Here is a 14,208-nt window from a genome sequence, read left to right on the forward strand (position 1 = left end):
AAGGTGGGGAGGATAAGAGAAAGAAAGTAGATGACAGAAAAGAGGAAGGAGGCATCAGTGGTAATGAACAGTAGTCTTTTTAAGGCGTCACATTTGACTGTGTATATGGGAAGAACACACTATATAGGATGGTCTCAAAAGGCGCAGTCACTGTTTTATCCAAAAGGGACAAAATGCATATATTCTAGCTGTGGAACACAAGTATCACAAGGCTGATTTCCCAGGGTACTGGTATGCATCCACCAAGCCTGAGAATATATGCATTGCCCATTTCAGAGAAAATGGGAATTGAATGGGCTGAGAGGCTCACATGTAGCGTGTTCTCCTTGTAAATGCAGTCAAACGTAATGCCAGAAGTGGGTTCAGGCGTTACGGGTTCCTGGTGCTAAGTGGGAAACTTCAGATCCTCCTGGGCCATGTTTTTCTCACTCAATAAAGAGAGATGGCCACTGTCATCCATATTGCCAAAGCCTTGTCTCCCTCTATGCATTGAGGAAGTGCCCCATAATACCCCATTGCCTGGAGATGCTTTCCAGTTCTACTTCATAATGTTTCAGAGCTGCCAAAGCAGCACTTCTGCAACCCTTCCATCTTCTTTTCTTTCAAGGAGCTCAGGGTGGCATATATGGCTCATCTGTCCTCCGTGTTAGCATTGCAACAACCCTGTGAGATGGGTTAGGGCGAGAGAGGGTGAGTGTCCAAAGGTGATCCAGTGACTGTCACAGCTAAGAGTGGGAATTTGAAACCAGGACTGCCTCCACTCCTCATCCAGCACTGTAACTGCTGCACCGCAATGGCTTTCATGTATATGCTTGTATGCAGGCTGACAGAAATTTTGTTTAAGCAGGGTGGAGACCTACCAAACTGAAGGCTGGTGTGTGGGCAGGGTTGTCTTGAAGTGGGGCCACTTCCAGTGTTGGAAAAAGCAAGTTTCTCCCTCCTACAAGTTGCTGCCACAAAAAAGCAACAGTATAAAGTCCTGGACTGGGTTTTATTTGTTGCACATGCTTATAGATTTGAAAAAGAACAGCATTATGGAGCAAGATCAGTTGTGTTCAAAGACACAAGGTGACCTTTTGGATTTGGTATTTGCCATAATATTGTGGTTTTATTGCCTCGACTCCTTCCATATATGCACATTTGGATTCATTGTCACCAGGAGTGGCATTAGCTGCAGACTGCTGGAGCGGTTGCTGATGTCAGCAGCACTAACACTGCATTAGAGAATACTCTTTAGGGAAACAGATGCAGATGTTCTCTTCCAGTTTCTGGGCAAGCTGCATCTCTTCTGCGTTCAGCTGTTAACGTGAAATGTATCCTGCTGTTGCAAAAGATAATGCCTTTTGCCTGGCTGTAACTCGTGTTGCAACACAGCTATGCCAAAAGCAGGCTTTCATTTGACCCAGCAGAACTGGCTGAAAGCCAATCCTGATGTAATAGTTAGAATGCTGGGCTAAGATCTGGGGGGTCCAGGTTCAAATCCACATTCTACCACGGAGATTCACTGGGTGACCTTGGGCCAGTTACACTGTTTTAGCCTGACCTCACAAGATGGATGAGCAAGATTTGAGTCCAGTAGCAACTTAAAGATCAACAAGATTTTACAGGGTATAAGCTTTTGAAAGTCAAGCTCCCTTCATCAAATACAAGCAGGGTTGTTGATGTGAGGATAAAACCACAAGGAGTTCTCAAATATTGGGAATTAGGGAGCATGGATTCCTGGCAAGAGGGAGTGGCTAGAGATGCAACATGTCCTTTTAAAAGCATTGTTCTTTAAATACTTGCAAAAATCCTTTGAGCATCACTGTCTTTGTCTAAGTACTTGCCTTTTAACTTTCAACTGGAGTGTGTGGCATACCTCGCTTCCTTGGCCGTCAGAGTTTACCAGACTGAGCTTCTGTTCCTTGAACTATAGAATTGTTTGTTTGACTTTCTCTGTTGAGTGTGGGAAATAGTATCAGAACCACACAACCATGCCAACAAACACTATTTTCTAGCGGTGATTTGTGTGAATGTAATATACTATAAATACCATGCAGGTAGACGCAGCTGCTAAGAAGTGGCTCCTGATAGAATGTTCATGGCCATTCTGACATTAGTTCCACCATATACCTGGTTTGTGGAGATGCTCATCTTGGAGACATTTGGAGACACAGTATGGTGTAACGGTTCAAGTATCTGAGGACCCCCGGCAAGATGTGGGACCCTCTATCTTAATCCAATCTCTCTCTCTCAGACTAATTTAATCTTAGTGTTGTCAGGATAAAATGGGGGGAGAGGATTCAGTACATAGTTCTGAGAATGGGCTGGAGGTGTAAAGAGGACTGAAGTTAGTGTAATCACAGGCCTTATTGAAGCCTGCAGTTTCCTTTCCAGGAGGTTGACTTGATCACATGAACGGAACCACACTAATCCATTCCAGATTGAATAATATAGTTTAATATAATTAATCCATGGTGTCTGCTCTCACCTGGTACTCATTGTGAGAGAAATTCTGATCTTTGGATAAACCAATATTGATTGACCTTCACTCTAGTAAAAACTAGGAAGAGTAAGAGGGTCACACAAACTCTTTCTCCTTTCTTTATGTACAAAGAGTGATGTACAAATGTGTAATTCACATGACTATTCTGCTCATGGCTGAGCCCTTTTTTATGGTGAAGAACCCTTCTAAGTCCAGTGTTGCAACTTACCAATCACAAAAATTGAAGCTGCCACTCAAGTACATATGAACACATGAAACGGCCTTATATTGAGTTAGACCCTTGTTCGATCATGATCAGTCTTGTCTGCTGTAACTGGCACGATTTCTCCAGGGTCTCAGGTGGAGATCTTTCCTATCAGCTGCCACCTAGTCCTTTTGTTAAACTGGATATTGTGGGAATTGAACCTGGGACCTTTTGCATACAAAGAAGAAGCTCCACCTCTGACCCGTGGCCTCTCCCCAAGATGACGTGTGAAGTGTAAAGCGTAAACCTTATACCGACGATACTTCATATTTATTATGTATGAGCATAGGGCAGTGCGACCAAGAAAACAGCATAGTCAGAAGTAAGTAACTAGCCCACATTAAGCAAAAGTCAAAGGCTCCAATAGATGACCATTTTAGAGTTCATGATTATACCCAGAACAAAGCCACTTGTTCTTCTCTAATAATGATGGAACGTTTCAGATGACAGAATTCCTGGATATGTTTAGTGTGCTTCAGCTGCTGAGTAGGATGAAGGCAGCAGGCAAAGTGTAGGTTACCATAACAGCTTTGCACTCGTGCATTTTCTGTAGACTCATAACCAAGGAAATCTGGAAATGAATTCGTTGTGTTGGGTCTTGTTAGAGACTGTTCTCATGGGAGGTTAAATTTGGAGTCACTTCACCTTAAGAATTTCCCTCAAATTAAATTAGCTGTAGGAAAGGATCACAGCAATTGAATTAGAGCTGGAGTGTCATTTAGACCATCTGGTCCTTTTCTTTAAGGATCGTTATGTGACACCTCGCTAACCCATTGTCTTCAGAAGATAATTACCAGAACCGGTTCTAGCTCCCAATTTTGAGAATATGCCTGTTTACCTTACAAGGAGTATTTATTATGTGTGAGTTCTTTTCACATAATCTTTCATATTTCTGTGAAATTGCCACAGAACATATTCCAACACTCAGTTGTTCATATAATTCAGAGTAGGCCTGTAAGCTTTGACAGGCTTAATCAGTAAATTAATCAACTAAAGCTCCAGTTGATTGATTGGTAGGAGGCAGTTTTAATGGTTGAATGCGCTGCCTGCTGAAAATGAATAGCACACAATTTTTTTTTTAGTCTGACTTTGTTGAGAGATGTTACTGTGTAAGTAAATGAAAAATAAAACATTAAACATGACTTATAACAATGAATGGCAGTTTTTGTTTGCCAGATTATGCATGCTCGCATGTTGCACAGCTGGAAAGGCTCAAAATGGTCATCTAGTCCAACCTTCTGCACAATGCAGGAAATTTACAGCTACCCCCCCCCCACTTCCCAGTGATCCCTGATCAAGTCGCAGAGGAAGGCAAAAAACCTCCAGGATCCCTGGCCAATTCAATCTGGAGGAAAATTTCTTCTTGATCCAGAAGTGGCAATCGTCATTCTCTGGGCACATAGGAAAGGGTCACACAAGATCTGAGTACTGGCTCATGCCTTCTTGCTCTCCCTTTCATGATCTGCCTAAGTTCATACTGAGTCATAAATTCAGATGGCCATCTAGTTTCTGTTTATAAACCTCCAAAGGAGAAGAACCCACCACCTCTTGAGGAAGCCTTTCCACTTAGGAACCACTCTAACTCAGGAAGTTCTTCCTAATGTTTAGCCAAAAACTCTTTTGGTTTACTTTCAATCTGGTGGTTCTGGGACAGTAGAAAGCAACTGCCCTCCATCTTCTGTGTGACAGCCCTTCAAATACCTGAAGATGGCTATCATATCGCCTCTCATATCACCTCTTGTCTCCTCTTAGAAAACACACATATTGAGGTTTTAGTCATATATAAATATATTTAAATGTAATCAATTAATTGGTTAAAAGGCTAATGGCTGATTAACTGAATTTTTATTTGATTGGTAGGCATAGTTAAAAAATACATCAGAATCCTTACTTTGGAAACCACAGAAAATGTAGGGTGTGTGAGAAAGGAACAGGAGAAGGCAAGGAGGAGGAAATGTTAATGAACCATGAGCTGTCCTGAACTCTGAGACAGGCAAAATATAAACATGAAAAGCAAATGAATATGTAAATATACAGCCTGTGTAAAATCCTGTGTAAGTAGTTTTTATGATTATGCAAAATTTCAGTTGTTCCCTGGGCAGCTCATATATATAACATATGTGCTTTCTTTGGAAAGAGGGGAACTTAAGTCTTAAGCAACAAAATCACCACAACTACAGAACTGGCCATGTCAGTTACTAGGGAGGTTTCAATATTAGGTATGCTGCACAATCTTTATGACCTATAAGGTGCCCTAGGGGTGTGACCCAGGGTGTTTAGTCCTGAAATGAATTTTTTACAGCCTTGCACACCCAGGTGGCTTCAAGTGGAGGAGTGGGGAATCAAACCTGGCTCTCCAGATTACAGTCCTGCCGTTCTTAACCACTACACCCAACCGAAATGAATTTCTTACAGCCTTGCACAACCAAATGACAGCCTTGCTTCAGAATGGTTTGTAAGCAGTGATTCTGAGGGTCATTTCACAAAGTACATTGCATCAAAGCTGTGTTGGCCACTGAGCCTGTACCAACTCAATAGAGAGCCACATGGAGAAAAGAATCTCTGTGAACAGAAACATGAATATTCTCTTGTGTGATAGATCCAGAGGAGTTAGCTGTGTTAGTCTGTAGTAGCAAAATCAAAAAGAGTCCAGTAGCACCTTTAAGACTGTAGCATAAGCTTTCGAGAATCACAGTTCTCTTCGTCAGATGCATGGAGGGCAAGAAGAAACTGGTCAGATAAATAGGTGGAGAGGGGAGGGAAGAGTAGATGCAAACAGTAGCTTCTGATATGGAGATCAGTTTGCTTCTGGGGAAGTCAGTTACTTCTGATAACGAGATAACCATTCATAGTCTCTATTCAATCCCAGCTTGACTGAGTCAAATTTACATCTTGTGTGAGCTTGGCAAAAGTGTTTAAATAGTATTGAATACATGGGCCAACATAAAGATGCATACTTTAAGTTTTTATGTTCTCATATCAGTGACCAGCATCAACAGAACAATTACCCGTGTAACAAAGATGTCTTACTATTTACTTTATTCTACACAATTATATAATCTAATAAAGAACTACACCAATTTTAACAGTCATGGAAAATTATTTTTACAGGCGTCATATATGTTCAAAATCAATATATAAAGTGTCCAGTGCTTCAAGTGCTCTGTTAATATTGCAATAGATGTTAAAGTGCAAGTGCTTCCTAGCACCATGTAAACACTAGTCTTTTCATCCAAGAACAAGCTCGCCGTATATTCCAACTGAAATCAGGTGTAGTCTTAAAGTTATTCCAATAAACTTTGAATAACTTTAAGACTACACCTGATTTCAGACATCTTTGTTACACGGGTAATTGTTCTGTTGATGCTAATTATTACCGTGTTGTTCTATATCTGTGCTGCTCATATCAATGACAGCATAAAGAGCCATGCTAATTTCACACACATAATGTGTTCCAGCTATCACTGTGTCTTGTTTTCTGAAAGTTTAACTCTCCTTCAGTAATAACTACATAAAAACCAGAACCAGTCTGGCATGTGTGTAGAAGGATTTTTCCAGCCTATTCATTGACAATATTGCTGTTCAGATTTAAGACGGAGACTTTTCTGCGGTGGGACCAGGCATAGAATGCCCTCCCCAGAAATACCCAATCATTTGACTTGTTAAGTTTCAGCAGACAGGTGAAAATAGATTTTGCTCAATATTTTGTGTTTTATTAAAAGACAGTTTTCCTTAAAGTTTCCCTTAGAAAACAGTTTCAGGCAGGTAGCTGTGCTGGTCAGTAGTAGAAGAGGAAGATTCTAGTCCATCAACACCTTAAAAATCAACTAGTTTTCCAGAGTCTGAGCTTTTGAGAGTAACTCCCTTCATCAGTTGTTCTTTAACATGCTACCGGACTTGAATCTTGCCCTTAGAAAACCATTCACCTTAGTGCATACAACTTCAAATGCCCATCACAGAGTTACAAATTCGGCATTTCCTTGAGGGGTAAGAGGCTCCAAGGTCAGCTCTTGGTAAGTTTCCTTTAGATGAAGGAACATCAGAGACTCAGAGTGAACGACATCTCCATCTTGCATAGAACAGGCAATTACCCTGTTGCCCTACCCAGTATCATTGGAGTTTGGAGTTTAATTGTTGTTGGCACTTCTGTTTCAGTGGCAAGGCTTTTATCAATGCCACGTGTGGCTTTTAGGGTTCCAAACTGCTATGTTTACGTCTATTTTTATGAATGTGTTGCTTTACATGTTTTTATTATGTATTCTCTCAAGTGCCATTTTGTGGAGGGGATGTTTCATAAATAATAAAGCTAAAATGAGCTAAGTTAATAAGGGTGCTGATCATGAGGGCAGCTGGCCAGTGTGTTCTGGCTGTTTCCATACGAAGAGGATCTTTACCTTTCCCCACTGGCATCCTCTCCCTGGGGAAAGGGCTGCGTCACAGCACTGGCAAGTCCCCTTTGAGGCCTCGGGATCTGCCAATTTAATGTGTGTGTTGCATAAACTGAGGTTCGTTCGTGCCTTTAATGAGCAAGATTAAATCCCTTTCGTGATCCGTTAACAAACACACACAAGCAGAAATAGCATGCTAGGAGAAGCAGTCTTTGAAGGGAACGTTTGGAAGGACCCAGGTGGAAATCTCTTAGTAGGGTGGTGGGCCTTCTTCTTTGTTTTTCCCTTGTGTGTTGTAAAGTATGAAAGTGGGACCACTGCTCATGGTATGGATCTCCATCCTGCTTTTGACTCTGGTAAGTGGTTTTGATAGTCTTTTATACTTAAAAAAAAAACCCTTGCTAAAGCTGCTGGGCCTGAGGAAACAGCGGGACAAAAGAAATTGCCTCGTATCTCAAACTGGATTTTAATACTTACTCCTCTAGTTGCTATTGTTCGCTCTATAGTTTCGTGTACTGTTCTGCCTCATCTGTGTCCCAAGGGATGTCATAATGCAGCTAAAGATACAGCGGAGACAAACAAACTTATCAACCAGGTGTAGCAATACCTTATTTTGTGAGGAAAGGGGGGGGGAAGGAGGCGAATATGATAGTGGCTTATAAAATAATGCATTCTAGGAACTAAGTGGATAGAAGGAACTTTTTCTTTTCCTCTCATAATGCTAGAACTGGAGGGGCATCCAATGAAATGGATAGATACAGGATAGATTCCTATAATGCAGAATTAATGCATAGACTTCACTGTTAGCCTAGATGGGTTTAAAAGCAGATTAAACAGTATGTTTTGAGATCCTCTTAAGAGCTAAGGCAATGTATAATATGGCACATACAGTCTACATATGGTCCAGATTCACATCTTCTGCTGTGATCTCTGTCCTATGCCAGAACTTCTGAATACATCCTCCATGCATATGAGCTGTATATGTGTAGGCTTTTTACATGTGATATGTATTCTGCAAAAAATGCTCTAGTCTCCATCTTTATGTATGGCTCTGTACATCGGGCTCTGACCAGAACAGTGCATACATAGTTGGGGTGGGGCCAGTGGTTGTGATCCTGAACTCGTCTACATGATCACTGTAGGATCATAACATCTAAATATATATACATGTGCATGCAGTCATGTCTTTGTTCCACTGTTCCACTTATGATGTTAGAACAATGTACTTAATCCAGATTTTGACTTATGTCAGCAACTGACAAAAACACAGGGTGTTTATTTGCTAGTGTTGTGTAAGCATAGTAACTCAAAATGCCTTTTTTTTTGCTGGTGTTGCTGTTGTCCTCTTTGTAGATGCTAATATAATAGACTGCTATTGTGGTCAAGGTATGTGATAAGTTACTCAAAAAGTTTCCATCTTGAAGCCTACGAGCTCTGATTTATAAAGGGTGGTGCTCGGTCCGGAGCTGTATTGTTGTGAACCGGTTCAGTTTACTGATTTGATGTGATCTTCTGTGAAGTTACTCCAGTCTAAGCCAATTGGTGTCAATGGTATTAGACTGGATTAACTCTGCATAGGATTGTAATGTTAGTCATTTGAGCAGTCTTTTTGAATTTATTGATTTTTTTCATGCCATGGTCTGTGATGTTAAGAATAACATTTGAAGGCTGTAAAATAGGATGGGGGTGTTTGTCATACAGCAGTTGTTACTACAATTCGTCCAGACGTGATGTGAATAGGAAGTACTCTTTAGAGAACAGAAAGACGTGTGTGTAAATGAGAAGCTGATTTCGCCACTTGGTTTTCAAGATGCAAAGCCCATTCACCTTAGTGTAATAAAAGGACAATTACAAATGAAACCCCTTTCACTCTTCTCACAATGACTCAAGCAAGCCCACTAAAAGATGATGTCACACTTCAGGGAATTGTAATGTGCTATTTATTGAAAACCTCTTCCTACATGCGCAGACAAAGCCTTGACTTCTGATACCATTTTTCTCTAAATCTTGAACTAATAAGGTCACTGTGGAAACCAAATCATTTATGCATTATCCAACTCTGTCGCTAATAATAACCCCAGTCGAAAGCATTCATCCCTCTGCATGGATGTGAATAACAAATGCTAGTAGAGATTCTTGGTATGGTATATCTCCCCCTAGCTGAACCCCCATTCATTAAGAAATTAATCCTGCTCAATTTATCTCTACTGTATGACCCTCTGTCCTTGTGCGTAGGTCATCTCCAGTCTTCTGTTAAACCGGACAATAGTTGGAAGCAACATCATGTACTAAAATGAGCCATTGTTAGCCAGGTTAATGGCCAGCCAGCTTCTCCATTGACAGATGGAAAACTAATGAGCTGATTTGTTGCTAGAAACCAGTAACTCTACCTGAGGAACTCTTGAGTGGCCCTAAGGAGGTAACAGTCCTCCCAATGTAGTCATAGTTCTTTGTGGTATGATATTCAACTGGTCCTCACTCTATTTTCTAATGCACAATCTTTCACCATATAGAGGATCTTACAGATGGATTAATGGAGGAGAGATCCATCAGTGGCTGCTAGCCATGATAACTGAATGGAGCCTCCATATCCAGAGGCAGCAAACCTCTGAATACCAGTGCTGGGAAGCAACAGTGGGAAGAGACTCAGACCCTTTTTTGTCCCTCCAGGACAACTGGTTGACTGCTGTGTGAAACCGTATGCTGAACTAGATGGGCCTCTGGTCTGATTCAGTAGGCTGTTCTTGTGCCTCTCTTACTGTGCATCCATAGACAGTGGTAGCCAGTGATGTTTTCAGCTATATACCAGAAGTTCAGGTTTTGCAATGCTGGTTATTTTCTGTTTTTATTAGTAGCTCTGAAAGTTTTTCCAGGTCCCTTTCCACCCTTGTTCAGAGATGGCCTCTATAAATAATTAACACATACAGAAGTTTCTTGCAGTCTCCCATGCAAAGACCCCTTCAGTCAAGGGTGAGATTAATTAGAACTTTTGTCAGGGTCTTTTAAGTTGCCGCCCTGTAGAATCAGCTGTTCACCTGAGACCTGAGCTTGTATACCATGTACAGACAATGAAAACATTCTTAAACTTGCTTTAAAATGTAGCAAATAAGTGTTGGGCTGCATTGTTTTAAGGATGCAAGGAGTTAGAAATCTCTAGTGGATGGATGTGGTTGGCCACACGCACTTTGAAAAGGGTCTGTCTGGCATGTGTGTGCTGATGAGGGGGAGGCTTGGGAGGTGGTCTGTGAAAACGTTTTAATCAAAATGAAGATGTTCAAACTTGCTAAAGTTTGAGAGCTATTGCCCTAACAAGCAATCATAGGAGTGCGATTTGCATTGGGAAAACGAAGGCATTAACGCCCACCTTAAGAGCCAGTTTAGTGTAGTGGTTAAGAGCGGCAGGACTGTAATCTGGAGAACTGGGTTTGATTCTCCACTCCTCCGCTTGAAGCCAGCTGGGTGACCTTGGGTCAGTCACAGCTTCTCAGAGCTCTCTCAGGCCTACCCACCTCACAGGGTGATTGTTGTTGTGGGGATAATAATAACATACTTTGTAACCTGCTCTGAGTGGGCATTAAGTTGTCCTGAAGGGCGGTATATAAATCGAATGTTGTTGTTGTTGTTCTTCTGTACATCAGCTCCAGTCTGAATCCTCCTTCCCCAACTAGCTGCTTTTTATGGTAAATAAAAAATACCAGGAAGGATCCAGTCACGGATCGTCCACTTCTCTTTGTGGCTGAAATCTGTGGCAGAGAAAGCAACTTGGGAAGCTTTGGCTTCAGATCTAGGTCTATATACTAAATCCAAATCTCTGAACAGTGACTACAGGGCCTTCCAGGTTCTCCGTCTTTCTCCTGCCAAATGTTAATTAATCAATCATGTCTTAATCTGTGTGAAAGACAATGAAAAACATGGCTGGATGTGTTGCTCGAGGAGCGAGCGGTACAGTAAGGAAAGAGAAGCCAAAAAGTAAATTGTTTGATGTCCCATTCAAATATACCAGGGGCATCCTTCATCTCTTCTTTCTAACACATTGAACTATCTGATTTATGTCGAAATTTCAGTTTGAAGGCGGCCATTATTAAGCACAATTATGGGAATTGTTATAGGGCAGGCAAGTTAGATAATTAGAATGGACCAATGGACAAACAACTACGTTTTGTATAACCAGCATGGTGTAACGGTGAAAGTGTCAGGCTAGGATCTAGGAGATGCATATTCAAATCCCCAATCTTTCATGGAAGTTTTCTTGGTGACCTTGGTCAGTCACTCTCTCTGAGTCTAATCCACTTCACAAAGTTGTGAGTCTAAAATGGAGGAGTGAACAATGTTATAAGCTACATTGGATCCCCATAGGGCAGAAAAATGGAATATACATGTATAAATAAATATAATTGTGGAAAATTACTTCATAAAAATAAGATGTTTTGAGTTCTAGCCACATAACCATACTAAGATGAAATATCAATTTGTTTTTTCGTTTTAGTGACTGTTCCATCAACTGTTCCCTCAGCTTGTGAACCTGAGACAAATAAGACTAAAGGGCACCAGATAGCACCTCGACTCTCTATTTCCTCTCCCCGGACAACTGTGATTGCCAGCATGGAAACCCCCTCACAGGGTTTGCAAACAGTCATGAAGTGGAAAACAGTAGTGGCCATCTTCTTTGTGGTTGTAGTCTACCTGGTCAGTGGAGGGCTTGTGTTCCGTGCCCTGGAACAGCCAGAAGAAAGCAGACAGAAGATCAGAATAGCTGATGATAAGGCCAAATTCCTTCAGAAGCACAACTGTGTAACTATACAGGAACTGGAGGCATTGATTCAGGTAAGTGAAGTCTGAGGGAAAAATTGGGAACATTTAATGACTTTGTGGCATTTCGTGAGGCAAACACTTTCCTTGTTATTATTTAAAGGGCAAATTCAAATATGGGAAAAGTTGCATGCGCTTTTGAATCTTGTGAATCAAAATTTCATTTGAAGTGGTAGTCAGTCAAGGGCAGGCATATGTGTTCAAGTGAACTGCTTAAGAAGGCTGATCAAAAAGAATTAATTACATTGTGCTCCAGAATATTTTGTATTGATCACATCAAACGTAGGTTAAGGTTCACTGAGTTGGCTCCTCTCTCTCTCTCAGCAACCAGTAGCACATTCTTCTGGTGCAACAAGCGAAAGAGTCTTTAGCATTGCAGAAGTTGTATTGTCGAAGGCTTTCACGGCCGGAGAACGATGGTTGTTGTGGGTTTTCCGGGCTGTATTGCCGTGGTCTTGGCATTGTAGTTCCTGACGTTTCGCCAGCAGCTGTGGCTGGCATCTTCAGAGGTGTAGCACCAAAAGGCAGAGATCTGAGAGATCTCTGAGAGATCTCTGTCTTTTGGTGCTACACCTCTGAAGATGCCAGCCACAGCTGCTGGCGAAACGTCAGGAACTACAATGCCAAGACCATGGCAATACAGCCCGGAAAACCCACAACAACCATTGCAGAAGTTCATTGCCATTTGCTGAATGGAGCGGTAGGATATAATTCATTCACTCCGACATGGGTACCAAAAAATAGACACTACCAGATTTCCATATGTTTTAAAGAATGAGGTGGGAAACTACATGTGGGTTTCACAGACTGAGAATAATCCTGGACAGGCATAAAACCAAGTGTCTCCTTTCCAGTTTCATGTACGGGACATTTTCAGAGCTCAGTACCCCATAATCTGAAAACTTTATTAAATTAAGTTGGTTTATTGCTAAGACAGTAGCCTCCTGTTTTTTTTTGTTTGTTTCAGCACAATTAATTGGCTCAACCCAAGCAGAGCAGAGTTTAATTCATTTATTAAAATAAGGGCAAATCAAACAATTATAATATGGGACAATCAAGTGAAATCTCACATATCAGAATGATGTTGGAATGATGGTGCAGTCCTAAGTAGAGTTCCTGTGATCTTTAGGAGCAGCTTTTTGTGGTATCCAAAATATTGCAGGGGGAAGAAAGTGGAATAGCCTTTTGGATCCTGGCTTAAGATGTGGTTCTCAAACTGTTTGAAGCGGGCCCTATTTTTAAGCTTACTATACCATTTGGAACCCACCACTGTGGTGTTGCAGGTCCCAGCAGTCACTGTGCATAGGTTACACCCATAGCCTCCCACACTGTTGGTTACTGGAAGCAAGCCTCTAAGAACAAATGGAGGTGCCAGGTGAGGGAGAGGAGGAGGGGATGTGGTTTCTCCATCCTCACTTCTTCTATCCCCATTGCTGGAAGGAGGGGTGCCCAGAAACTTCTCTCCTAGCTCATGGATTTGAGCCTCATAACCTGCCTGTGACTCTGACTTGGACAGCCCAGGTGAGCCTGATCTCATCAGATCTCAGAAGCTAAGCAGGGTCAGCTTTGGTTAGTAATGGAATGGAAGGCCTCCAACGAAGACCAGTGTTGCAGAGGCAGGCAATGGCAAACCACCTCTGTTAGTCTGTTGCCATGAAAACCTCACCAGGGGTTGCCATAAGTCAGTTATGACTTGAGGGCACTCTCCACCACCAACCTGTCTATGAGAGAGTTGTGACCCACTTTTGGGTCATGACTCACAGTATGAGAACCACTGTCCTAAGAGACATGTTAAGAAAAAAAAGAGAGAATGAAATGATGTTACAATTCAACATGTGTCCATCTCCGGAAGCTGGCAGACTTGGCTAGACAGCCAAGCCCATCAGAGCACCATTATTCCCTGCAACAAGCCATCTTGAGCTGTGAGGAAAGGCGGGATAGAAATATTATAGTAAATTAATTAACCAGAATTCCCTGGCTCCTTGCAACTTCATGGATAGCTTCAAAGGAAGAAGGTACAAGAAGGTGGTAATCTTCCCTCTAGAATTCTAGAGAAGTCCTGCTTGGTTGTTGTTTTATTTATGGAGTTACTTCGTTCCACCTTCACAGGCTATTTAAAGACAGACAGACAGACAAACTGGTTAAGGGATCACTGCCCTGCCCAATCATAGGTAAAGTGAAGAGGACTGTCAGTCGGATACTCTGTAGTCCAGAGAACGTCTGGTCTGAGAGAGCAACTGAATGGATGATTGGCTATAATCAATTACCCAATTGACCTACCT

General features: G+C 41.7%; 1 protein-coding gene across 1 annotated transcript in view; it reads left to right on the plus strand.

Moving 5' to 3' along the window:
• KCNK10 (potassium two pore domain channel subfamily K member 10) overlaps nt 1-14,208 on the plus strand; it is a 102,779-nt gene that overhangs the window by 22,511 nt on the left and 66,060 nt on the right. The window contains exon 2 of the mRNA XM_054971765.1: nt 11,604-11,941. Within this exon, the coding sequence (XP_054827740.1) occupies nt 11,604-11,941 (338 nt within the window). The remainder of the gene's footprint in view (nt 1-11,603; nt 11,942-14,208) is intronic.

Source organism: Eublepharis macularius, chromosome 2 (genome assembly GCF_028583425.1).
Source record: "Eublepharis macularius isolate TG4126 chromosome 2, MPM_Emac_v1.0, whole genome shotgun sequence".
In the NCBI taxonomy this organism is placed as follows: Eukaryota; Metazoa; Chordata; class Lepidosauria; order Squamata; family Eublepharidae; genus Eublepharis; species Eublepharis macularius.